The following is a 25,166-nucleotide window of genomic DNA, read 5'->3' as shown; positions in this document are numbered from 1 at the left end:
TTTGTCACTGGTGTGGCACCTGCCTCTCCCTTCTTAGTTTCTTGGCCATTTTATTTTGCATTGATGATATCCTGCTTTGTACGAGATCACTGAGGGGGTGCATCTTCTTTGGGGTGGGCGGGCCTGTGGGGGAAGGGGCCGTGCGGGGTTTGTAAAGCCAGCATGGAAGGCGATATGCGATTATGGGGTCATGTAAACGCTCGTCGAGTGCGGTATGCACAAGGTTGGTAAACAGCCCTGCTCAGTGATTCGTGTAGCAGGATCGAAGCGAGGAGGCTAGAAGCAGAGGTCAGCCACCCTGCCCTCATAAAACTAACTCCATTCTGGTTTAACAACAAACTACTGTCATTTCTGTGTACACCTGCAAGTGTCTTTCGGAGCGGGGAATACCTACGATAGCCTCTTTAACAGAACTGACAGGCATTGGGTCCTTGAATAATTACTGGATTTGAGAGTAAAGCTTGCTTGCTCAGATACCAGATCTACGCACGTAATAACCTTATAAAAGTTACATGAGAACTTGACCACCTACTTCCTCTAGGCGGGCATTAACTTGCCCACCCTGGCCCTGTCTCCCCCTCCCTCCACTGAACAGCTGCTAACTCTGCTTAGCCATTGGCCCTACCACATGGGCAGCACTGAGTGGGGAGTTTTATTTCATTTCAGGGACTAGCTCTCCCTGTGCGTACCTGATTACCTGGTACTTACCAGAGTGTGTTTTAGGCATGAACCAGGGACCCCATAAATGCACATTCTGCTGATTCCTGGACTCAGTGAACACTGAGGACATTGGGTATATTCCAGGGATGTGCCAGGACCCAGAGATACAAAGATGGCTCAAACAGTGAACCAGAGAGATCTGGCTGTGATGACATGTATCTGATGGAACAAAATGGCTGCACAGACAGAAAGTGACCACAGGAGAATGGTTGGGGAAGCCCATCGTGGGGAAAGGAAGGAGCTACTCACCCAGGAGATGGCACTGGGCCAGGACTCTGCTCCGGTGGGGAAGTGGGGACAGGCACTCTGGGCTGAAGAAGCAGCAAGTACCAGGGCAGAGGTTGCTGGCAAGGCCCAGACGTTAAATACTGCAGACCTTGCACCACGGGGTCTCTGTCCCAAGTACTCAGCTCTATGATCCAAGTGTAAAAGTAGCCGTAGATTAAACATAAGGAACAGGTGAGTGCGACCGTGTTCAGTAACACTTCACAGACACCAAGTTTGGATTTGCCATTTTTCCCCCACATAATGGTTTGTGAATACAGTTTTTGTCACCACCGAAAAGTTTAAACAGCGTTTTTCACTCATGGGCTGCACACAACAGGCAGCGTGCCAGGTCTGGCCTGCAGCCGCAGTCTGTTGCCCGGCCTGTAGAGGCAGAGACGTGTGAGATTGTGTGGCAGGAGCGGAACAGCACGCCGTTAGGGGTGCAGACCTCAATCTGGTGGCCAGGGAGGAGGCCGAGGTTCTTCAGTACGTGTGACGTGTTCTCAGGTGACGGTGACGAGGGCCTCACATGGATGAGCAAAGAGCTGGAGCATCATTAGTACCCCGTTGCGTCCTTGTGGCTATGAAAGGTTTCGTGGGTGTGGAAAAATAGGGAAGCCGATTGCCTGCCTACCAAGTGCTTTCAGTCTCCATGTAGGAAGGAGAGACTTGTGTAAGCGGGAAGATGAACTCTCCCAGAGTAAGAAATAAACAGAGCCAGGCAGCGAGATTCCTGGTCCTGAATGCAGTCAGCTGCCCAGTGAGTGGTCACATCCAGAATGTTTTGGGCACCTCATTAAAGGTCACTCCCTGTATTTCCATTTATTAAGGACTGCATTCTTGCCTGCCAGGTCTTGGCTATTTAATGACTCTAGGTATCCTAATCGGGATAGCTGCTGGGTAAGGTTAGATGAGATTTGGGGACATAGTCATGGTTTAAATAATACACAAACCAGTTGAGGGATACTTGCTTTCCATTTACTGGTTACTTTCTTTTTTGTAGGAAAACGCTTTTGTCTCTGAATGCAGGCTTATCAGAGCAGAGGTTCCCATGCTTAGCTACACTGTCCTGTTGGTTTCAGTGTGCGATGGGGTTTGTTCAGAGCGTGCTGACTACTCCCTCTGACTTTGCTATTTTCTAACACTCTGAAAAGATCCTATGGAACTCCGGTGGATGTAACCAAATGCAGACTTGACAGTTGCTCTGGTAGAATTCTAATGTCATCGATCTATATTTTCAAGATTTAGAAGGTGCGCTCTGCGACCAGTCCTGTGAGGTACTCGTCTGTCATCACAGCATTGGATCAGTCCGTGTGCTGGAATGAGAAGGGGGAGATACGTGTGGATGGCTTTCAAAGTTCTCCTGACGGGCCCCTCCTAGGTGTTGGCAAATACTTAGAAACTGGAAAGGTTCATTTTGCATTGATGTTTCTTCTTTTCTAATCTTCCAGTACACAAGGGTCTGGATCCCTGACCCCGATGAAGTGTGGCGTTCGGCTGAGTTAACCAAGGACTATAAAGAAGGAGACAGGAGCCTCCAGCTTAAACTGGAAGATGAAACAGTAAGTGATGACCCTGAGGGTGAGAAGCTTGGGTTGTGCTGAACAGGACTGATAGTCCATCGTAGGCTTGCCTTTGTTCTGGGGATAGGGGCTTCCAAGCCCTGGGATCTTTCATTGTAGTTGCTGTCGATAACCCGTATGGAAGTGGTAAGCCCCGAACCCGTTCTGTGGGTGGCATCTGGAGAGTAAGTGCCCACTGGGGTTAGCAGCTGAGAGATGACTGGTGGCTGAGGCAGGAATCTCAGTGGAGTGGAGGAAAGAGGAAGTGTCCTCCGCAGATTGGGGGCCTCAGTGGGGGGTGGGGCCTGCTTCAAGAGGCAGTGAGGGACAGTACTTGGAGCATGGCTTCTGGAGCCAGCCTGCCTAGGTGGGATCCTGGCTCAGCCTTCAGTCGCTTTATGACCACATGCAAGTTAATGATCTTTCTGTGCCTGTTGATCTGTAAGATGGGCATGGTAGTTATTCCGGGGCCGTTTTGAGAATCAGATCGGTTACTGTGCAGCAGATCCCTAGAATAAGCACTCCATATGCATTAGCTGCTGGAGTGAGCATTCTGTTTTATTCATTGACTTTCAGGCTTTTCCTCAAAAGGAAAACCAGATAGTAACTGAACTAAATGATCTTTCTGTGCCTGTTGATCTGTAAGATGGGCATGGTAGTTATTCCGGGGCCGTTTTGAGAATCAGATCGGTTACTGTGCAGCAGATCCCTAGAATAAGCACTCCATATGCATTAGCTGCTGGAGTGAGCATTCTGTTTTATTCATTGACTTTCAGGCTTTTCCTCAAAAGGAAAACCAGATAGTAACTGAAGTACTCCTCCTACAAAGTCTGATCCCCTTTCCCTTTCCCTGATCCACCCTCGCTGTGATTTGTGCATTTCCCGCGCAATCGAGTAATTTGAACGCTCACTCTGCACGGTGTGGGGTCGTGGGGGTGACCGGACAGACAGCTGTGGCCTTTGCTGTCTTGGGGATCTCGGTGCTAGAGGAGCAGCACACATATGTGAGACAGTGAGCTCTAAAACACTCCATTAGGCGCAGGTGCCAGTGGGTGAGGTGTAGGGAGGAAGTTAAAGGAGGGGCCCTCCTGAAGTCAGGTCAGTGTGTTCAGTGAGGCCAGTCTTCCTGAGAAGTGAAGAAGCCAGCCATGGAAGAAGAGTTAGGGTGCAGTGAGCCGAGAGCGAATTGTCTCAGATGTGAGCCATGTGTGCCAAAGCCTTGGGACTCATCCCTTTTGTGTATGTGCAAGGGAGGGAAAGGAGGCCAGTGTCCCTGGAAGCCTTTGGAGCAGCAGCCAGTCAGGCAGCCCCAGGCTGAGGATTTAGGCAGAGCTAGTGCATGCAGGGTTGGTAGGGAGGAGTGGGTTTGAGCAGAGTGTGGGCACGTTTCGTTGGCTCTGGGCTGGAATGAGTATGTGCTGCAGAGCAGACCCTGCTTGGAGAAAGGTTTGGATCCCGGTGACTGTTGCTCTTCTCCGACCTCCAGTAGCGCCAAAAGCTTGTATTGTAGCCTTTCGCCATTGACCATTTACTGTCTCTTATTTTTCATTCTTTCAAGCAATTTGATCTTGTCTCCTTTACATGGTTTAAAGTTATTTTTTAAGAAGAATTTATCTAATTTTATTCATTTTTAATTTGACAAGAGAGAGAAAGGAAAAGTGAGAAAGCAAGCCATCAGATCTGGGACCCACAGTCAGCCATGTGAGAGTTCAGCCCTTAACAACCATGCCACCTACTGGCCCTATACTCCCCTCCGCCACCCCCCGAGAGATTTTTGCTATAACATGCATGTTCTTGCCTGAGAGAGAGTGTGTGAAATCATCACCCAGGGAGGGTGGCCATGCTGCAGCTCCTTCTCCATTACCCCTCTTAGGATCTTGGGCACACACACACGTACACGCACCTGGTGTGAGTTTCAAGACTCTGGGTTTGGGACTCGAACCACGGTTAACCACATGGGAGTCCAGCACCTTAGCCACTATGCCACCTGCTGTCCCCACAGTCTTGTCTCCTTTTCTAGATGGTAGGCGATTCACCTGTTGATGGCACATCTTCCTACCGTTGAGGTCTGTCTTGTAGCGAGCATGTGTGTTGAGCATATCTCACTTGGTAAAACTGGAGCCATGAGTGAGAAGACATCTGTGCCTAGCTGCGCACCTCTCACCTCCCTTTCCTAGCAGGCAGGCTTTGCTAGCCCCCTTTCGGTTTTGAAGTGAGAAACTAAACTCCCAACAGATGGAATCATCTTTGCCATGTTGAATAACTTCCCACCCCACGCCTCAAACAAAATGAAATTAGTCCACCCACTCAAATGGCATATCTTGTATTCCGACAGATTTCGTTTCAGTCGATCTTTTCAAGTGGGTGGGTGTTTTTCAGACGTTCTATGGAGGCAGTGAGAAATGATCTGTGTTGCTAAAACAGGGCAGATGCTTGCCTCCCTCCTGAGGATGGATTTGGCCCTGTGTGACTAATTCTGGCAGCAGCTCAGGGCCCATCTTCTCCCTCCCCTGCTTCAGGCTGGGCAGTGTGTAATCGGAAGGGAAGCCTGAGCTGAGCATGAGCAGCTCTGAGCTTCTGAGTCAGCCCAGGTCGCTCGTGGGCTGCGGTTTGTCCATGTCTGGCTCAGAGTGGCCATTCCGAGTGTCTCAGTGGAGCTGTAGGGCAGAGGCAGCAGTGCCCAAGTTACATGGCTAGGCTCTGAGTGCTTGAAGGGAGTCTCCTCTACAGCTGAAACCACCTTTGCAGGCTGACCAGAAAATCCACCTTAGCAGCCTCTTCCCCAACTCCTGCCTCTCCCACTGAAGTCTAGTAGTGTGGGTTTCGCTGCAGTGGCAATGGGTTAAAACCAACCAGGTTCTCTTCTAGAAAATACTCTTCCTGGGACCAGCAGGTAGTGTAGTGGTTATGTCGCTGGACTCCCACACGGCCGACCACAGTTCAGAGTCCTAGAGGCTTAAAACTCATGCCTGCTGTGTGTGTGTGCATGCCCAAAATCCTGAGAGGGGATTGCAGCATGGCCATCCCCCCTGGGGGGTGATTTCTCACCTTCTGTTTTTCTCTTTCTCTCTCTTCAGTAGATGCACACACCCTATAGCAAGAATCTCTCTTTAAAAATCAAGTAAAATGATGTTCCTAATCCCTGGCTGTGACAGGATCTCCTCCTTACTAACTTGTCCCTTCTATTCAAGGGGGTCAAGCATCTCACTGTTCCTCTAAGATGTCTTTGCACTCCTGCTCTTGCCATTTCATTTTTATTTTGGTAAAATACATGTAATGGAAATTTCTCATGTTAACCATTTAGGTGAACACATCAGTGGTCATTTGGAACGTTCACAATGTTGTAGAGCCATTGTGGGGACACCATTCTTCTCTAGAACTCTTTCCATCTTGAAAAACTGAAATTCTGTCTCTATTAAATACTGTCTCCCCGAGCTCTTCTCCACCACTCCCAGCTCTTGACAACTGCGCCTCTCAGGACAGATAGAGAGCGGGCTTGCATAGATATGTAAGAGCAGATTTATTGGGTGAGTCAGTGACATGATGATAGATGAGAAGTCCCACACAGGCTCTCTGTAGCACAGAGACCTGTGATCTTGCAGCTTGAATCAGCCCAACTCCAAAGGCCTCAGAGGCAGGAGAGCTGATGGTGTGAGGGAGCCACTGTCTGCTGAGAGCCTGAGAACCCAGCGGCCTGCTGGTGGGCACCCTGGGGTCCAAACGCAGGCGGCCATGAGCCCCGATGCCCAACATGGCAGAAGGATAGCTTGCTCCATTTTCAAAACAGACCCATTCATCTTTGGTAGTCATTCTTTTTTTTTTTTTTTAAATAGAGGTTTTATATCAAGGTTTTTGCCTTAGGGTATGTGTGCTCCCCAGAGAAAGAGGGACAGACAGTGAGAGGGAAAGTGAGAAATCATACTCCCCCAAGGGGGGGGGGAAACCACACTGCATTCCCTTCTCCTCCTGGGATCTTGGACATGTATGTATGTATATGTGCCTGGCATGATTTTCAAGCCACCAGGTCTGGGACTTGAACCATGATTGGCCATGTGGGAGTCCAGTGATGTACCTGCTATACCATCTGCTGGTCCCTTGGTGGTCATTCTTTCCAGTCCCCATATTGATTGAATTGTACCTATCCACATTGAGGACGAATCTTACATTCTAACCTTAGACTCCCACATTTATCCCTCTGGAAACACCCCTATGGCCATAGCCAGAGTAGGGCTTTTTCTAGGTATTCCTCAGTCAACACCCCAAACTAACCATCACAGTGACCAGGATACTATTGGGTGGTCGGAAAAGTCGTGACATATCTTTCTGGTTTTCTCTGCAAAAATGTGTCATGACTTTTCCAACGACCCAGTATTTTCTGTCTTTGAGTTGACTGCTCAAGGGACCTCATATAAGTGGAGTCCTGCAAGGTGTGTCCTGTGTCTGGCGTATTTCACCTAGCGTCATGTTAAGAGGCTTTATGTGGAAGCCAGTGGTAAACTGCTTGGGAAAGAGAATAGTGTTTGCCTTTGTCCCTGGCGCGGTGATGGCTTGGCGGTATCTAGGTGTGACAGCCCGTAGCTCAGTTCTGTTTTTAGCAGGATGAGCGTTGCAGTGGATGCAGACTTTGGTGACTGTAGCTTCCCTGTGCTTTGCCCGGAGCAGAGCTCTGCAGGTCAGGCCATCTCTCTCTGGGCCCCACCTACTTTGCACATTGCTCGCTTTTACTCCCTAGTGGCAGGGACATGCTCCCCCTTCCACGGTTTGGTGTTAAAATGCTGTTTTCCAATAGTTTCTGTCTTGTGTCTAGCAGCCATCGAGGGGGCAAGACCTGCCTGTGTGCAAGGCCCTGCCCTGGTGCTGGTGAGGGGAAGGAAGGCGTTGGAGGTTTACGTCCGTGTACAACTCTACCTAAGCCCACCGTGACGTTTGTGGGATTGGTGCAAGAGACTGTAACCCTGTGTCTGTTGCATTATTTAAAGTGTATTGATCCAAACTATTAAAGTTGGCATCTTTAATTTATAAAAAATTACTAACACTTCATTGAAAATTCTATTATTGTTTATTCAATCACCGTGTATCTTTACAGCATGTAAAGTGAATTTTCCCAGTTTGGATACACTGTATATTAGACCAGTAAGAGATATTGCTCTACATATTATTGCCAACAGATAATTTTCCATTTTTCAGTCCCTTAAATATTTTACTCCCCCTTCCCCCCCCCGATTAAAAACACATAATTTTTGGGACCTGCTGATGACATAATAGTTACATCGTTGAGCTCCCATGTAATTGATTGTGGTTTGAGTCCCAGTGGCTAAAAACTCACGCTGGGCGTGTGTGCCTAAAATCCCAAGAGGAGATTGGAGGAGAAGAGATTGCGGTATGGCCATCCCCCTTGTGGGGTGATTTCTTGTTTTCTAACTCTATCTCTCTCTCTCTGGTGAGTGCACCTGACCTATAGCAAAAATCTCTCTTTCAAAAAACAAAAACAAAACAAAAACAAAAACAAAAAAACCACTTAATTTTTAAGAAAATAAAGATATCAATCAGTATGTCCATCCAGTTGACAGAGGAGAATCACTGTCTTGCTTTAGGCACATGTTACCTGCACTTGTGCATAAACCATTTTAAGAATAACTTGAATCTCTCATTATGTAAAGTGTCCCTTATCTGTCATGGCGAGCACCTCTGGAACCTCAGTTAGAACATGTGGAGAAGCAAGGAGTTGGGCCCTCAGCCCAACCAGGAAATGACATTTCATTATGTAAGTATCTTCTACATCAGTGCTAACTGAAAGGAACAATTAACATGTTCACTTGTCTTTACTTTCGTTTTTTTTTTTTGGAGAGGTTTTCGCTATAGGGCGCGTGCGCTTGCCAGAAACACAGACACAGAGAGACATAGAGACAGAAAGCGAGAAATCACCCCCCAGGGGGGATGGTCATGCCGCAATCCCTTCTCCTCCATTCTCCTCTCGGGATCTTGGGCACGTACGCACACGCGCCCAGGGTGAGTTCTAAGCCACTGGGTCCGGGACGTGAACCGCGGTCGACTACGTGGGAGTCCAGCGACATAGCCATTACGCTAACTGCTGGTTCCCCACTTGTCTTTACTTTCATCTAAATGTCTTTACTCTCCCATAACTCCTAACACTCCAGAGCAGTGTCCTTCTCCAACGTGGGCACTGTTATACCTATGAAACTTCAAAGCAACTGGATACTGTTGTCTTATTTCAAGGACAAAGGGCAGGAGAGGTGGGGAAGCATTTCCTGCGACTGGACGGTGTTAGTCACAGGTCACACACACTGTGTCAGCACTGAATACTGATCCCAGAGACAGGCACCATGTGCTCTTGAATACGTTTATACTTTGTGTGCTATGATATTTGGAGCTCTGTAAATGCAGGGCCCAGGGAAGGGGCCTATTTGTCTTGGGTCTAAGGATAGTACTGAACATATCAAGATATTATGGCAAGGGCCTATCATGGCTCTTCTATCAGAAAGCTATAATCTTGCAGTAGAATTGGGACTGTTCTCTTTGCACATTGGTGCACACAAACCCACACATCTAGAGAGTACCACCAGAGCCTTTGTAAACCCAATACTGTAGTACTAGCTCTGCAAAACCAGAGAGCTGAGAATACTCTTCAGGTGCTGGTAAAGCTTCTTAGTGGAGATGAGCTTCATTACACAAGAATGTCTCATTAATGTTATATTGTACATCACTACCTCCTGGTAATGTCATCGCCAGTCCATTTAGTCATCGTCTAAAGAGTTGAGGTGTTTAGTTAAAAAAAAATAATGGCAAAGTACACAAAATAGAATTTACCATCTTCCCTGTTTTCAAATGTACATTCAACAGCATGTTAAAAACATTGATGGTGTCCAGCCTTGGCCACTGTTCCTCTCCAGGTGATTACTCTTAAAGTCTCTACTTGGTTCTCATTGTCGACCTGTGTGCATGTATAGCCATGGTCTTTTCCATTAGTTAGGAGGTTTTGCCAGGCTGCTTCCACTTAGATACAGGTGAGGCCCCCTTAGTGACATTCGGCAGTGTCTGGAGACATTTTTGATCATCACAGCTCTCATTAGGGGTTTTGTTATAGACACCTAATGGGTAGATATAAGATATATAAGACTTTGAGATATGGAAGCACTTCCCTAAGGCCAAAGGCAGCAGCCCCCCCTCCCCCCGCCCCATGAAACCCAAAGATTTATCTAGCTCTGAATGGCAGCAATGCTAAGGCTATTCATTGCTGAAATACACTGAGCCAGGGCGCTAGGATTCTATCAGAATGTGTAAGCGGTGCAATAAATCGAAATTAAAATGTTAACTCTGACTCCATATTTTTATGCTGCTGTAATTTTGTTAATAATTCAGGCCTCTTAATTGTATGTTGACCCAGCAGTTTATCTGGCTTTTCATTTATGGCCCTTTCCTCCTTTTAATTACTTGTATTACTGTTCATTTATCCATTAAAATAATAATTACCAAGCAATTATTATGTGCCAGGATATGTTGAAACAGCAGTGAAAATGGCACTCCTGTGCCTTGTGGAGCTTTCAGTTTCACTTATAATAATAAGGTTTAGAGTATGAAAAGTTTAAACCAAGTGTTTAGAAGTTTTTCCGGAACAATGGTGGCCATGGCTTGGCACTTGACTCTGCCCCACCGCACCTTCTCCCAGTTCTCCAGGTCTATGTTCTTTGCAGCCCTTGTGGGCAGCTACTTCTGAGTTCAATGCTGACTTCTCAGAAGAACACCACTTAGGATGGCAGAGGTGCTGTTTTTGTGGGGTACCATGGTTCCAGTCCCCTTGCCGTTAGGTGAGACCCCGTGTTTACTTTTGTCCAGAGGGCTGTAAGTAGAATGGATGTACAGAAGCAGCGATAAAGCCGTGGGAGCTTGCTGACTCTTTCTTCCTCTGCGTGGTCACTGGGGTGGTAGTGACCTGGTGGAGCAGAGCCTCTATAGCCCCCAGCCCTGGACACCCAGTCTGAGGGGGAAATAAACCTTCGTCATGGTCAGACACTGAGATTTCACAGTTAATGTGCTATTTCTTCCTAACATAGCTGACCTGTCCTAACGGGATGCGTACGTGAGTCACAGGACTTTATTTTTCCGGTATCTGAGTAGCCAGCACTGTTAGTTAGGCCTGTGGAAGGTCGTGTGTGTATGTCGGAGTGTGGGGGGGAGGGCGGGATAAGAAGGCTCCCTTTAAGGAGAATAATTTGGGGGCAGACTAGCAAAGATGGAGATAAGACTTACATACTGAACTAATGCAGAATGAGATGATGAGCATTCATTAAGTAAATGTGGGGTTTTTGGACACATTTAGAACTACTGTACAATGGCCTTGTAATGCACACTAAATGAACTTGGAGCCACACGCTTGCTCACTTGCTGCCGGAGAGAGGGAGAGGAGTAAAGGCGCACAGCCCACGTTGCAGCCAGACTGAGGAGTCGGGATTAGGGCAGAGCATACTATCTTTTCAAACAAGAATCTTTTTGAATTTTTTTTTGTCTCATATGGCAATAACTAGCTGCATGTGGCTACCTAGACTATTAAAATTTGCCCAGTGTGACTAGAAAACTGAAGGGTTTTTTTTTTTCTTTTTTAGAGAGTGTTTTTTTCTATAGGGTGTTAGTGCTCACTGGAGAGACAGAAAGTGAGAAATCACTCCCTGGGAAGATGGCCATGCCACAATCCCTTCTCCATTTTCCTCTCAGGATCTTGGGCACACACGCACACCCACCTGACGGGTTTTAAGCTTCCGGGTCTGGGACTCCAACTGCCATCAACTATGTGGGAGGCCAGTAACGTGACCATTACACCATCTGCTGGTCTCAGGAAACGAAGTCTTAGTAGTAGTACATTTTTGTTAATTTAAGTAGCCAGATATGGCTATCCTACTAGAGAACAGTCCTCTGCTTTATGCCCCCTCATGGGATTCCAATGTTCAGAGGCTTGGGAACCAGCCACTGCTTAACTTGATGGGTCAGACCTTGAATATAGCTAGTTTGGTACCATTTCCACCAGAGTGTGATCTGTGGAGTGCCCGGATCAACACCAACCACATGCCAGCTAGTAATCCTGTTTTTACTAGCATACCTCGTCTCCAGATATTCTGGTTCTATAGGTGGATAACAAAAGCCAACCTCTTTATCTTCCCCTCTCCACTGTGTATGATTGTTTCTAGCCCGACGCTTTGTGTTGGGAGTTACCACTCAGACCGTACGTTCTTGCTGTAGAACCACGTGATGTGGTGCAGGTTAGGTATGGGTAGAAGTCATCAAGTCCGAAGCTCTGTTCAAATATCATTTTTTGAGCACCTGCTGAGTAGCATGGAATCCTAGACCCACCTAGACCAGTGTGTCCTCTGGAGTGTGCAAAGATGGATGCTAAGGTGGAACGCTCCACATCAGTGTGGTCTCACCTGCCAGTAACTAGCCACATGCGGCCATTGGACTCTTAAGTGTGGTCAGCGTGGCTGGGAAACTGAAGGCTTAGTTGTATTTCATTTTTATTAATTTGAATAACCACATGCAGCTACCCTATGAGAGAACAGTCCTCTACCCAACGCCTCCTCCGATATCCTCAGTTATTGTCAAGTCCCGCTCACTAGCTGGGGACCAGCTAGAGACCCTCATCTGTTCCCAGTTTGTAGCTCTTGGTCTCAGAAATGAGGCAGGGGCCATCCACTCTGAGTCGTAAACTGGGTATTAACACTCAGCCTTCTCTTTACTTCTCAAGACCCAGTTATTATGAAGTCTTTTGTGTCAGGACGTTCTTGGCCCCGATCGTTGTCACAAACTCTTAGATTTCAAATAAAACCATGTTTCGATGGTAGCAGCAGTGTTTGAACCAAATTTCTGTTGGAAAAACAAAAGCATAAAGCTGTCAGGTCTCTGCTTCCCTCTGGATGTACACCAAGAAATCTGTAGCTTGGAATGCTGAGTTTGCAGCCCCTGCCTCCTACTGGACTGGGCATTTTCACTCCTTTCCAATTTTGCTATAACTAATACCACTAGTGCTTGCTTCCTCCCTCCCTTCCTCCTTTCCTTGACCACATTTTTATACGTATGTGTTTGTTATCCTTATGCTTGGGGAGAATCTTTGAGGACAGAGTCATTGGAAAAAAAGATTGAATGCCAACATTTCTACCTCAGGGTTTAAAGACATTAGCAAAGGTCCTGGATTTCTAATCTGAAAAATGAGGGCTGGGCCAGGTGAGCGCCGCAGCTCTGCAAGGGCCATCCCTGTGCCTCTTGCTTGCTCGGGTGGAGTGGAGAGCCATGTGGGGGTTGGAGAGCAGACATGCTCCTGAGGGGCCAAGGGACATCTCCGCGTGCCTCTTGCTTGCTCGGGTGGAGTGGAGATCCATGTGGGGGATGGAGAGCAGACATGTTCTTGAGGGGCCAGCGGACATCTCCACAGGAAGCCCTTGTTAAGTAAAACTGATGTAATTGTGCATGTTTATGGGGTAGAGTAGAATGACTCAGAGAGGGAGCTCTGATTCCTGTAGTAGCCCTAACTTAGCAGGTAGGCTGCCAACTCCAGGATCCGATGAAGCAAAAGCCTCAACACTTTCCATTTCTCCTTGTTCCTCCCTTGTGGAAATTTCATCTACATTTTCTTTTTTGATAGTTGTTGACTAGCGTCCTGTGTGGACTAAGCTTACTATAAACAAAAGGAACTTTAAATAGAAATAAAAGAGCCTTGGTTAATATTTAAAAAAAAAAGAAAAGAAAAAAACCCACAAACCTGTACAAAGAGGAAAATCCCACTAGCAGAGACAACCAGTGGTGTTTGGTGTGGCTTCATTCTAGACTTCAATATGTAGTTATAAATACTTGGACCCCTTTCATGAATTTCATCCTGTAACACACCTCTTTCATTTTTTTAACTTGGCAGAATGCTGTAGGTAGCTGCTGCCTGCCTGTCACGTTAGGGATATGTCATGTTTTACTTTGCATCATTTCAAGCTTCAGTGAGTCTGTATCTTTGCTCCTTGTAGGATTATTTCATGAGGCCAAAGAAGAAGAGTCTGTTGGAAAAACTCTGAGTAGGAGTGCTGCCTGCTACCCTCCGGATGGGTTTTGTGAAACATCTGGAACCTTGGGGCCAGCAGGTGGCATAGTGGTTAAGGCTCTGGATTCCTACATGGCCATTGCAGGTCGAGTCCCAGACCTGTTGGCTTTAAAATCTCGCTGGGTGTGTGTGCATGCATACCCAAAATCCCAAGAGGAGAATGGAGGAAAAGGGATTGTGGTCCATTTCCGGGGGGGGGGGTGTGTTTTCTCTCTCTCATTATCTCTCTCCAGTGAGCACATGTGCCTTATGGCAAAAATCTTTTAAAAAAAAAAAAAATCTGGAGCCCCAAGTGGTGTGCCTGTTTGCCCACACCCTTCCTAGTTAGGGTCTTGTCAGTGGTTGTGCCTTTGCTCATGTGATGGAAAATATGAGTGCTGTTAATATTTTATTCGCATCTCTGTGGTTACTCACCAAGTTGAACCGTTTTCATACATTGCCCATTTACTCTTATTTTATGATTTGTATTCTGTGTATATTTTGATTTTGAGGTGTTGGTTTTCTTTTTGATTTCTTAAAACTCTGCTTTTTAAGATTATGAATTCTGTCATGCAATGCTGACATCCTATCTGCTTTTCCCATTAGACTTTTTGCAAATGGTGCATTTTATGATGATTTTAAAGTTCTCTATTATATTGAATAGTAAGACTTGTGAATGCTTTCCTGCATGGTTTTCTAACTTTTGCATTGTCCTTCAAAAGTTCACTCTTTCAAAATTTACAGATATTTGCTAATTTTTCTTAGTGACTTTTTCTGTCTTTTTTTTGTTTGATTTTACATCTAGACTTTATTTTCATATGAGGAAGTGAGACTAGAATACTGCCCTAATTGTTTTCCCAAATGGCTAGCTCATTTACTCACTAATATTATTTGAAAAATTCCTTTTAACTTTTTATTGGTAACTATACGTTATCATGTATGAATTCTCCATAGTTGCTTGCATTTATTTGATTCAGCTATTATGTTTTAGTTGCTTATATTAGCACTCTTACCATAGAGCTTCAGTTGCCTGCTATATAGTTAGTATACCTCAAGATTTGATAGTACATGTCCCCCTAAAAGTGGGGTGGGAGGGATATTAATATTTGTTCCCTTAAAAATCTGTTCCTGAGACCAGCAGTTGGTGTAATGGCTATGTCGCTGAACTCCGATGTAGTTGACCACAGTTCAAGCCTTGAACCTGGTGGCTTAAACCCACTCCGGGCGCATGTGCATGTGTGCCTGAGATCCCGAGAGGAGAATGGAGGAGAAGGGATTGTGGTGTGGCCATCCCCCCTGGGGGGTGATTTCTTGCTTTCTGTCTCTCTGTCTCTGTCTTTCTGGTGAGTGCACGTGCCCTATAGCAAAAACCTCTTAAAAAAAAAAAGAAAAAAAAATCTATTACCCCAGTAAATTAAAAAAAAAAAAAAGAAAAAGAAAAAAATCTATTACCCCAGTAAATCGAGTCTATGTCCATGTAATTTCCCAAAAGGTTGACACAGAAGAGTAATTCTGAAATGTCATCTATAGGCTTCCCGTATTAGAATTACCTGGGAGCTTGTAGCTCCTGATATGTAAGTTAGGCTCAGAAATTTGCCTTTTCAGCATCCCAGATGAGTTTTAAGAATGCCATGAAAAACTTAATGCTCAGATAAAATATGGTGAGCAGTAGCCCAGTTTTCCCTGTTCAGATGTTTAAAAACACCCCCTACTGCCTTTTAATAACTTACTAATATGTGTATATGCGTGTGTGCATACATGTAGTCAGTTATAAATATATCCTGTCAATAAGCATTCTTTGAGTATTTGGTTCAAGTGCTGGGTAAAGAATACAAGGGTTCTGTTTACCAATTGTATGTGTCTATCCCGTGCATGGTGTACTTTCAGTCTGAGCACAGTTTTGTTCTAGAGGTGCTTGCAGTCAGGTTGTAGAGAAATGTAGGTACAAATGGTACAACTTGAGGCTACTTGTAGAAGCCAGTTCATCAGTTACAAGATAACTCAAAAATCAGAAGCAAAAAATGAGTGGTTTGGTTTATAAGGGTGAGAGAATAAAGAGGCACCAGCATTAAAAGGGCTAATCGAGAAAGCTCTCAGTAAGAGACCACCGCCTCAGTCACAACTGGAACTAAAGACTTGGTAAGTACTTTTTTTTGTTGAGAAGCAATGGAACACTGTCTTAAATCTGCTTGTGCTTCTTGAATTTCTCATGTCATTTTTTTTTTTTTTTAAGATTTTTGCTATAGTGTGCATGCACTTGCTGGAGAGACAGAAACAGAGGAGACAGAAAGTGAGAAAACACCCCCTAGGGCAAGTGGCCATGCCATAGTCCCTTGAAATCACCCCCTAGGGCGGGTGGCCATGCCATAGTCCCTTCTCCTCTCGGAATTTTGGGTGTGCACGCACATGTGCCTGGCATGAGTTCCAAACCACTGGGCTGGGACTCAAACCATGGTCAACCATGTGGAGTCCAGCAGTGTAATTATTACACCACTTGCTGGCCCCTCATGTCATTTCTTTTTTACCTTCATATACTGATTATGTTAGCAGCAAATTTTCTCTGTGGGCTGGTTTCTTATGGGAGCACAGGTATTGTGTTCAGCTTGCCTTCCTTTAAAAAAGTATCTTATCATTATTACCTTTATCACTTCATCTGATGATAGTGGTGATGGTAATTTCAGCCAAAAAGACAGGACTTGGAATATACGCTAACTGCTTCCTGACTGTTTCTTATTGTGGCTGCTGTTTGCGTTCCTTTAGATTCGGGAGTACCCAGTTGATGCCCAGAGCAACCATCTGCCCTTCTTGCGGAATCCGGATATCTTGGTGGGAGAAAATGACCTCACTGCCCTTAGCTATCTGCATGAGCCTGCAGTTTTGCATAATTTGAAGGTCCGTTTCCTGGAGTCCAACCATATCTACACCTACTGTGGTAAGTGGGGGGCATCTCTAGGCTGCATGCATTTGAAAGTGCTTACCATCTTTAGAGTCATTAAGCTCAAATGGTTGAGAATTCTAATTTCACTCTCTTATTTCTAAGTACCTCTCTTCTGAGACCCTTGAAAGGTTTGCAATCAGTGACTATGGCTTAATTAGGCTGCCCTAGTCTCTGGGATGATTGGTATTAATCACAGCTCAACCAGGGAAGAACTGGGCCATGCCATGTGGCGGGACTGGTTTAGGCTGGTCCTTGGAGTCATGGGAGAGCAGTGAGTATGTCAGTCCTACCCCAGATGTCTGCTCTCACAAGTGGGCTCACGCCAATACATTTATACCTGGCCTGTTTTCTGCCTGAAAAGGCTACCTTTTTCTGAGACCCTCTCACTTGCCTAGGTACCAACATGATGGATACGTGTTGAATTAAGAAGCAAAATCCATAACAAATGATTAAAACAAAGAGTCTCAAAATGACTGTATTTGATTTTCTTGCAACTTTTCCCCACCCTACCCCCCTTAAAAAAAAAAAAAAAAAAAAGATCAAGTATGGTCCACAGCCACGGTTGTTAAGGACTGTACAGAGGGAACCAGGCCACGCATGGCCAGCTGTGGTTCAAATCCTGGCCCTCAGGGCTTGAAAAATGTTTCAGGCATGTGTGCGCATGCCCAGGATCCTGACAGGATAGAAACTGGAAGAAAAAGGGGTTGCGGCATGACCAGGCCCTATATGGGCATGTGTTTGTGTACGTATGCTCTTGTGTGCACACTCTAGCAGAAACGAAACCAAAAAAAACACACACAAACAGCTCTCACCATGTCATGGTCCCCCTGACTCAGCCATCAGCTGGACCACAGGCATGCAGCACCACACCTGGCCCTTCATTAGACAGGGTCTTGCATTGTTGCCCCAGCCAGCCTTGACCTCAAAGTCTTCCTGCCTCAGCCTCCCAAGTAGCCGAGGTCATAGGCACACCTCACTGTGCCCAGACTTTTGGATGGACTGGGAATAGAACCCAGCCTTCCCGTGTTTCCCAGTCCGCAGAGCAGAGAGTCTGGACAGCGAGCATCACTGTGGCTGGGCCAAACATCTCCTTTTCTGACATCACAGATTTTTGTCCTTGCGTCTGTCCTCTCTGAGTAGCATTAAGTGAATGGCCAAAATAGAATCCTGTAAGCTGTGGTTTGAGAGGCATGGCATCCAGGATCCGCCTGGGGAGTCGGGCTGTGGGGCTGCCTGTGGGAAGCTGACTTGTGGAAAGTCCTAGTTGTGCTACAGAGCCCTGGTCTTGTTCACGATACAGACGATACTCACAGGTTTTTCAGTTTTATATTGCACTTTGATTTGGAGCTGGTTGTTTAGGTACCAAGAAGTTAGGGTGCATTTTCTGCTCCATTTCAGGACTTATGAGCAGTATGTTATTACAGTGCTCGAGATGTGTCATTTCCTAAAAGTTCCTTTACCCCGACTGCTAGCGCAAATTCTATGTGAAGAAAACCTTCGTTTATCAGTTTTCCACATGATTTTATTTTAAAATAAGATTTAAAAACAAACTTCTCCTTCTAGGAGGAAGGGCTACATGACCGTTGACCTTCGTTTTTATATGAATCCCCCTAAAAGATGCGCCAGTGTTAGTGTGTATTTATCCACATGTGCTCAGCCATAGCAGATTTCTAAGCTGTGGAAGAGACTGGGATATTTTAGAAAAATGCGACCCCTGGGTATGATAACAAAATTTGGACTGAATGCTACATGAATTGTTTTATAGAACTCTTTAACCAGTAGAACATGAGAGGCTGTTCTAAAGAGGATTCTTCAGTGGTTAGTTTGTTAGTGGAATTTATGAGGGTTCTGGGCCTTATTTCTTGGTTCAGGTGGTTCTTAGGTGAACTTTGTTCAGAAGAGGACTTTAATATGTCTCTTTTCTCCTCTTGTCTTTCCCTCTCACTTGGAATAACTGGTTTATTACACATCAGCTCCCCGACTATGTGATAGCCTTTCCAAACAATGTAGGAGGTTTCCCATCTTGCTGGGAGCACTTCCCATTTTTACCTCCTCTTCCCCAGATCACTAGAAACGCTCCTGGTCTTGTGTCTCAGTCGGTGAGTCTCTGACATCCAGAATGCAATCTCATAGGAAAGGACAAGGCATATCTCTACTGTGTTTCAAAGATCAAATTTGCTTTACTTTTCTTTGTGTGCTCAAAAAAGTCCCCTCCGCCTATCCTTAAAGCGGATGCTAACCTTATAGGATTTCCTCCTTGCTCAATCTGCTTGTGTTTATTGGATCCATCATTGCTATGCTTCCTTGTGGGGGCACAAGATATATGGGGAAAAAACAAGATTTGAGATATAATAATTTAAAAAAACAAACAAACTCACAGTGCTTACCATGCAAGACCCTGGTTAAGTGTTCCCTCTCTGAGTTGTTTCATCCTTAGGACATCCCAGGTACATGCACTCATCCTCTCCATCTTATAATTGAGGAGACTGAGGCACCGGGAAGTCAAGTGATGGTGAAAATCATGGTGGAGCCAAGGTTAGACCTTAGGACGTGTAACTCATATGCTCTGTTCACAGGTCATTTGAGTTTTAGTTAAATAATTCAGACACAAATGAAAATATATGTTTACTTAATTTCAATTCTGAGATGTATTTTTTTAATAAAAGAATTATTTATTTAATTCCATTTGTTACTTTTTTTTTTTTTTTTAACTTGACCAGAGAGAGAAAGGGAAAGTGAGAAAGCAAGCCTATGTGGGAATCCAGCACCTTAACCACCATGCCACCTGCTGGCCCCTGAGATGTATTTTTAACTCGTTCTACTATGTAATAGCAAAGTTAAACATCCTCTTCTCAGATCCTGCAACACTCCACACATCTAGTTTATGAACTATTTGTCAAGCATGTGTGTGTGTGTATGCATGCCTGCTTATTATAGACATAGGGTGTTTGGGGGCCCAGCCCTAATTTTTCTTCACCAGAGTCTAGCAGCAAAGCACACAGATGTGTCTGTTGAGGGATTGGTTAGGAGTCAGTCACCCTCTCATTCTTCGGTTTTGATGTGTGTACCTGGGTGGCTTCAGCTGATGCCAGGAGGTGGTTTTGCTGTCAGAATTTGACTGTGCGGTCTGTTGCAGGTATTGTGCTTGTTGCCATCAACCCTTATGAACAGTTGCCAATCTATGGACAAGATGTCATCTATGCCTACAGTGGCCAAAACATGGGCGACATGGACCCTCACATCTTCGCCGTGGCAGAAGAAGCCTACAAGCAGATGGCCAGGTGAGAGTAACCTCAGCCCAAGAGGTCTCAGGTGCTGCACAGTTGGGGAGGAAGGGGTGTCTGTCTGCTTGGTGGCTGTTTCTCAGCACGCAGTGGTCAACGTGGGACCAAAGGAGCTTTGTACACAAAGCAGTCTAAGTTTTGTTCCTTCTTTCCTCTCATTTCTTATGTCTTGTTCTGTGACTTTAAAGCTTGACTTGAGAATAGTGGATACACTTCACTTTTTGAGGAATGGGTTTCGTCTTCCCCTGACTTCCTTTTGGTCCTCGTTCTTCCCTTCCTGGTATAATGACATCCATGTTACGGTCTCTCCGTTTGTTTTCTGCTGCCTGTTCGACAGATAGAAATGAGGACTCTTTGATAACTTCTTGAGGTACCAAAGATTTGGGGGCAGAAATATTGGGTCATTGGAAAAGTCATGATACATGCTTTACATAGGAAAATATATAATGATTTTTCTACGACCCAATAGACATTTCAGATTAACAGCCATATACAGTGGTTTTAGGTTTCTAGCCTGAAAGTAGAGTTCTCTTTAGGCATTTAAGTAGAATCTTCTCATTCTTGCTCTTTTCTAGTTCTGGAAGGTAAGAGCAAGCCTGTTTTATCAGAACGTGGGTCAGCTGGTGGTCTTTAAGCTATTCAGGCATAAAGTAGGGAGAGAGAATTTGTACCTTCTGGTTAACACTAAAATGCTGGGTCCTTTCAGCCAAATCTGTCTTAGCATCTTTATCTAGACGGCATCACTCAGAGAGCAGTCCACACAGGAAAGTTCTGTTCTTGGAGGGGAGCTGTTTAGGTTTAGTTAGTGAAAGGAGTGAGTGATGTTTGTGGGAAGATAATCCCATTGCAGGTGTTCTGTGCTTCGGTGAATTTTGGAATATAAATTTTTAGCCCAATGAGAGTTGCCATAAGAAGAGACAGTTTTTCTAGACATCCTTGTTGACTTTACAGGTTTTAATGCCAGCTGTCGAGATGAGTATGTAGAAGGTCTGCTTCATCATAGGTATAGCTAACTACTTTCAAAATAAGCAGTGACTGAAGAACTGAGAAGCCTAGCAAACAGAATGATCATGATCTACCATTGTTTTATTTCTCCAAGATGAGAAGCTGAAATAATTGCAACCTTGGCCTTCTCTAAATGCCACAAGAAAGACCATACACTCATCAGCTCTCAGGGCTTGGCCACGAGTCCTTAGCTTGGGCCACCTGTTGATGTGCACCTCTGAATTGACGACGTGGTTCAGGGTCAGGTCGTGGAGAGAATGTTCCATGCCCATAGTCCTGCTGGGTCTCACTGTTGGAGGGCACATATGTGGCACAGTGGAGTGACACTTGGGGACTGGATGGGCTTCTGTGCTTTGGGAAAGTCACTCAGTCTGCATTTGCATTTGCTTCATGTGAGGGCAATGACACATTCTCCTCCTGTGAAGAATGGCTTCCTCACGGTTCTGAAATAGAAGGTGGGGTGTGAAGGTTGGTTCTGACTGGTTTCTACCGTGCTAAAAGTTCTGACCACTCTTAAAGATTTTTCTTTCATGGACATCATTGATACTTGACATTCTTCATCCTGTTCTGTTTTCTTAGCTGGTTGTATTTTCATGCAAGAAGTTGTTGGCATTTATCAGTGGTTTCCTGAGGACTTCCCCTAGGTTGGAGAATCTTCCAGCCTCTGGTTTTATCCACACCGTACATCCACTTGACTAGATGTCCCTGTTTGTCCCTCACACACCTCAAGCTGGGCCCATGGTTATCTTACACTTGCATTATTTCACTCATTTGGGACCTTATTTGCACCCACTAGAGGGAAGGAGATATTTGGAAATTGAGGGTGATGGTGGTGACACTGTCTTGCCTAAAGGAATTTCATGAGTAAGGAGTTTGGGTGTTAAAGATGGACTAGAATTTGCTTCCTTAAGGGTTTTAAGGTTTATATGCATTTTACCCACTGTGTCCCAAGGTGTAGTCAAATCATTTTGCTGAATTTCTTGTGCAGTTTTTGCTCATGAGCGTGTTTTAGAAGTATAAGACTAGCACATGTGGCCACAGGAGAGAGCTATTTTTAAGTGATTTCTGTTGTCAGCAGTTAGGGTTTCTGTTTTTGATCTGAGATATGTACTAGAAGCCCCAGCAGAATCTTTGCCCTGCAAGGAAAGAGATCTGTTGTTCAGATGCAGGGAAGGTTTAGTGGTATTTCCTCTCTGGGCCTTCTCTGTTTCACATATTAGAGCACATTCATTCAACCATACTTGCTAATTGTACATGCTCTTCCCGATATGTCAGTAATTGTTGAAATAATTATGTGGACAAAATAGAGGGTGTCAGAAGTTAAAGTCAATGACTTCAAGTCTGTGGAGACTGTGACGCAGTTGCCTTGGAATAGGTGGTTCTTTTGATTCACAGAGCACTTTTTTTCTTTTTTTCTAGTTGTGACTCACATGGGACACTAATTTGTTATCCTTCAAGTGGGTGGGCCCTTGTCAAAGCAGTAGAGGTGAATACAACTCTACTTCCCTCCTGCTAGTTTCAGGAGAGAACTGCCATTCTCCTCTCGGGATCTTGGGCACGCACGCACACGCACCTGGCGTGAGTTTTAAGCCACCGGCTCTGGGATGTGAACCGCAGTTGAGTACATGGGAGTCCAGCGACATAGCCATTATGCTAACTGCTGGTCCCGGGAGTAATTTCTGACAGGTACAGTTTTTTTGTTGAGGGTGGAGGGATGATGAAACTGTTCTAAATTGACTGAAAACCCTCTGCCCAGACTTCACCCTCTTGCTCCCTGGTCTAGCCAGGATCCAGGATAAGCCAATCAACAACCATTTACCACTCAATTAAAAGTGGCCTCTTTCAGAAATTTCACCCCACAAAGACCCTCTGCCCAAACTTCACCCTCCTGCTACTTGGTCTAGCCAGGAGCCAGATTTAACTCCAAAAAATAGGAAAAAATGTATAATCCATCAAATGACCAGAAACCACCACAGAGACATAAGAAATATGAGAAATGAAGAAAATATCTCTCCTCTAATGGAGAAGAATAACTCCTCTTTCTCCCCCAAAAATACAAAGAACTCATTTTAATGTTAAATAAAGAATTTAAAATATGAGGGACCAGCAGTTGGTGTAATGGCTATGTTGCTGGACTCCCACATAGTTGACCTCGATTCGCATCCTGGACCCGGTGGCTTAAACTCATGCTGGGTGCGTGTGCGTGCGTGCCCAAGATCCCGAGAGGAGAATGGCAGTTCTCTCCTGAAACTAGCAGGAGGGAAGTAGAGTTGTATTCACCTCTACTGCTTTGACAAGGGCCCACCCACTTGAAGGATAACAAATTAGTGTCCCATGTGAGTCACAACTAGAAAAAAAGAAAAAAAGTGCTCTGTGAAAAAAAAAAAAAAAGAATTTAAAATGTGGGATCAGCAGTTATCGTAATGGCTATGTTACTGGACTCCCATGTAGTTGACCATGGTTCAAATCCTGAACCTGGTGGCTTAAACTCATGCCAGGCATGTGTGCATGTGTGCCCAAGATCCTGAGAGGAGAATGGATTGTGGCATGGCTATCTCCCCTGGGGGGTGATTTCTTCCTTTCTGTGTCTCTCTTTCTCTGTCTGTCTGTCTTTCTGGTGAGTGCACATGTCCCATAGCAAAAAAATCTCTCCAAAAAAAAAAAAAGGAGAATTTAAAATATTTATAGTGACAAAGATAACAGACACAAAAGAATAGAGACAACAAACTTCAGAAGATGCAGGAGAAAAGAGACACCGAGTTCTAAGAGGTGGTAAAGTTTTTGCATGAGCTGAAAGAGGAGATACACATCATAAAAAAGAATAAAATGGAGCTGTTAGAGATAATGGCTATAATACAGGAAATCAAAACTTCTGTTGAAAGTATCAAAAGCAGATTAGACTATGCGGAAGACTGAATCTCAGATGTAGAAGATAGAAACTCTGACCTAGGAAAATTCGCCGAAAAGACTGAGAAAATAACCCAAAAATGAGAATAACATATGAGTTATACTAGATTCCATTAAACACCCAAACATCCAGATCATCAGTATCCTCAAGGGTGAAGAAACTAATCAGGGCATAGATAATCTATTCCATGAAATCCTGGAAGAAAATTTTCCAAACTTAGAAAGGCACTCAAATATCCAGACCCAAGAAATACAAAGGACCCCACATAAATGGAGAGATCAGACCACAGTAACAATGCAGATTCAATAGAAGAGAGGTTAATTACGTGAGTCTGAACTAGTGAAATATAACTTTTTTTGACTTTAGACTAAACCATTACTGATTTTCTTCGATGCTTTGATTTCCATATTTAAAGATTTTTGTCTTCTCTTGAACTGTCTTGAACTGTTGATAGATTTATCTACCTACTATTTGAACTGAATCCTAACCTTTTTCCTGGCTTTAAGTTTTAAGCAAATTTCTCAACATTTTTTTGATTTTGATCTATTAAAACTAAAACTTCTTTTTTGAAATTAAAAAATGTATTAAATGTACCTATTAATACCTATTTAATGACTGCAGTAGGCTATATTGCCTCAGCAAGGTGCTACTTTATAGTATGTTCATTTTACTTATTAAGGTTTACGTCTAAAGTCAGACATGCGTCCTTAAATATATATCAGCTGTGCTTGATATTAAAAGTCTTTAACATCTTTAGTGAACCAATAATATGTAGAGAAAAAATGGCATGGAAAACAACTGTATATACCAGAGACAGTGGGGAGAAGGAGAGTTGGCAGAGGGTGAGAGGTAGGGGATCAAGGGGGGGAGGAAAATATGTCACAAACAAGAAATAGACAATTATTTGTGGATAATAACATGTATGGTAATATGCTTGACTGAACCAATATACAGAGTATACTGGATGGAAAACCTCATTTTGTATACTATCTTTTTTGTTTTTTGTTTTTTTAATTTCAAATCATGCTTTCATTGTTTTTTTTAATATTATTTATTATTTGTTTTTTGTATATACTTTCAATCATATTGTTTGACTTACAATGAGACCATTTCGATATGTGCACATTTCTCCCCAGACCCGTTGATCAAAATATCTTTAACAGATAACACCACACCTCTCCATCCCATCAATGCTCTACCTCTGTATCCCTTCTCCAAATGTCCTTCGTTAGGCCCCACTCCTCCACATACACCTCGTCTGACATTCACATCCATCTCTTGTGTTTGTTCAACCATTAGTCAATCAGTTTCAGTCATAGAATGCAGACATATGGTATATGTTAAGTGGGGACATACAATGTCTCTCCTTCATAGCCTGGCTTGCCTCACTCAGCAGTACATCTTCCATATT

The 25,166-nt window shown here is 44.5% G+C and overlaps 1 protein-coding gene and 1 pseudogene across 2 annotated transcripts in view; one reads left to right on the top strand and one right to left on the bottom strand.

Annotated features, from left to right (window-relative positions):
- LOC102478962 (ligand-dependent nuclear receptor-interacting factor 1-like) overlaps positions 1-1,247 on the bottom strand; it is a 23,169-nt pseudogene extending 21,922 nt beyond the window's left edge.
- The window catches only part of MYO5B (myosin VB), a 275,873-nt gene that overhangs the window by 35,104 nt on the left and 215,603 nt on the right, over positions 1-25,166 (top strand). For both annotated transcript variants that reach the window (XM_006144449.3, XM_006144451.3), the window contains exons 2-4: positions 2,439-2,549; positions 16,381-16,552; positions 19,695-19,839. In XM_006144449.3, the coding sequence (XP_006144511.1) occupies positions 2,439-2,549; positions 16,381-16,552; positions 19,695-19,839 (428 nt within the window). The remainder of the gene's footprint in view (positions 1-2,438; positions 2,550-16,380; positions 16,553-19,694; positions 19,840-25,166) is intronic.

This window comes from Tupaia chinensis, unplaced genomic scaffold (genome assembly GCF_000334495.1).
Source record: "Tupaia chinensis unplaced genomic scaffold, TupChi_1.0 Scaffold000119_2, whole genome shotgun sequence".
NCBI classification, from domain to species: Eukaryota; Metazoa; Chordata; class Mammalia; order Scandentia; family Tupaiidae; genus Tupaia; species Tupaia belangeri.
Note: the sequence above shows the minus strand (reverse complement) of the source record. Positions and strands in the feature narration are given on the sequence as shown.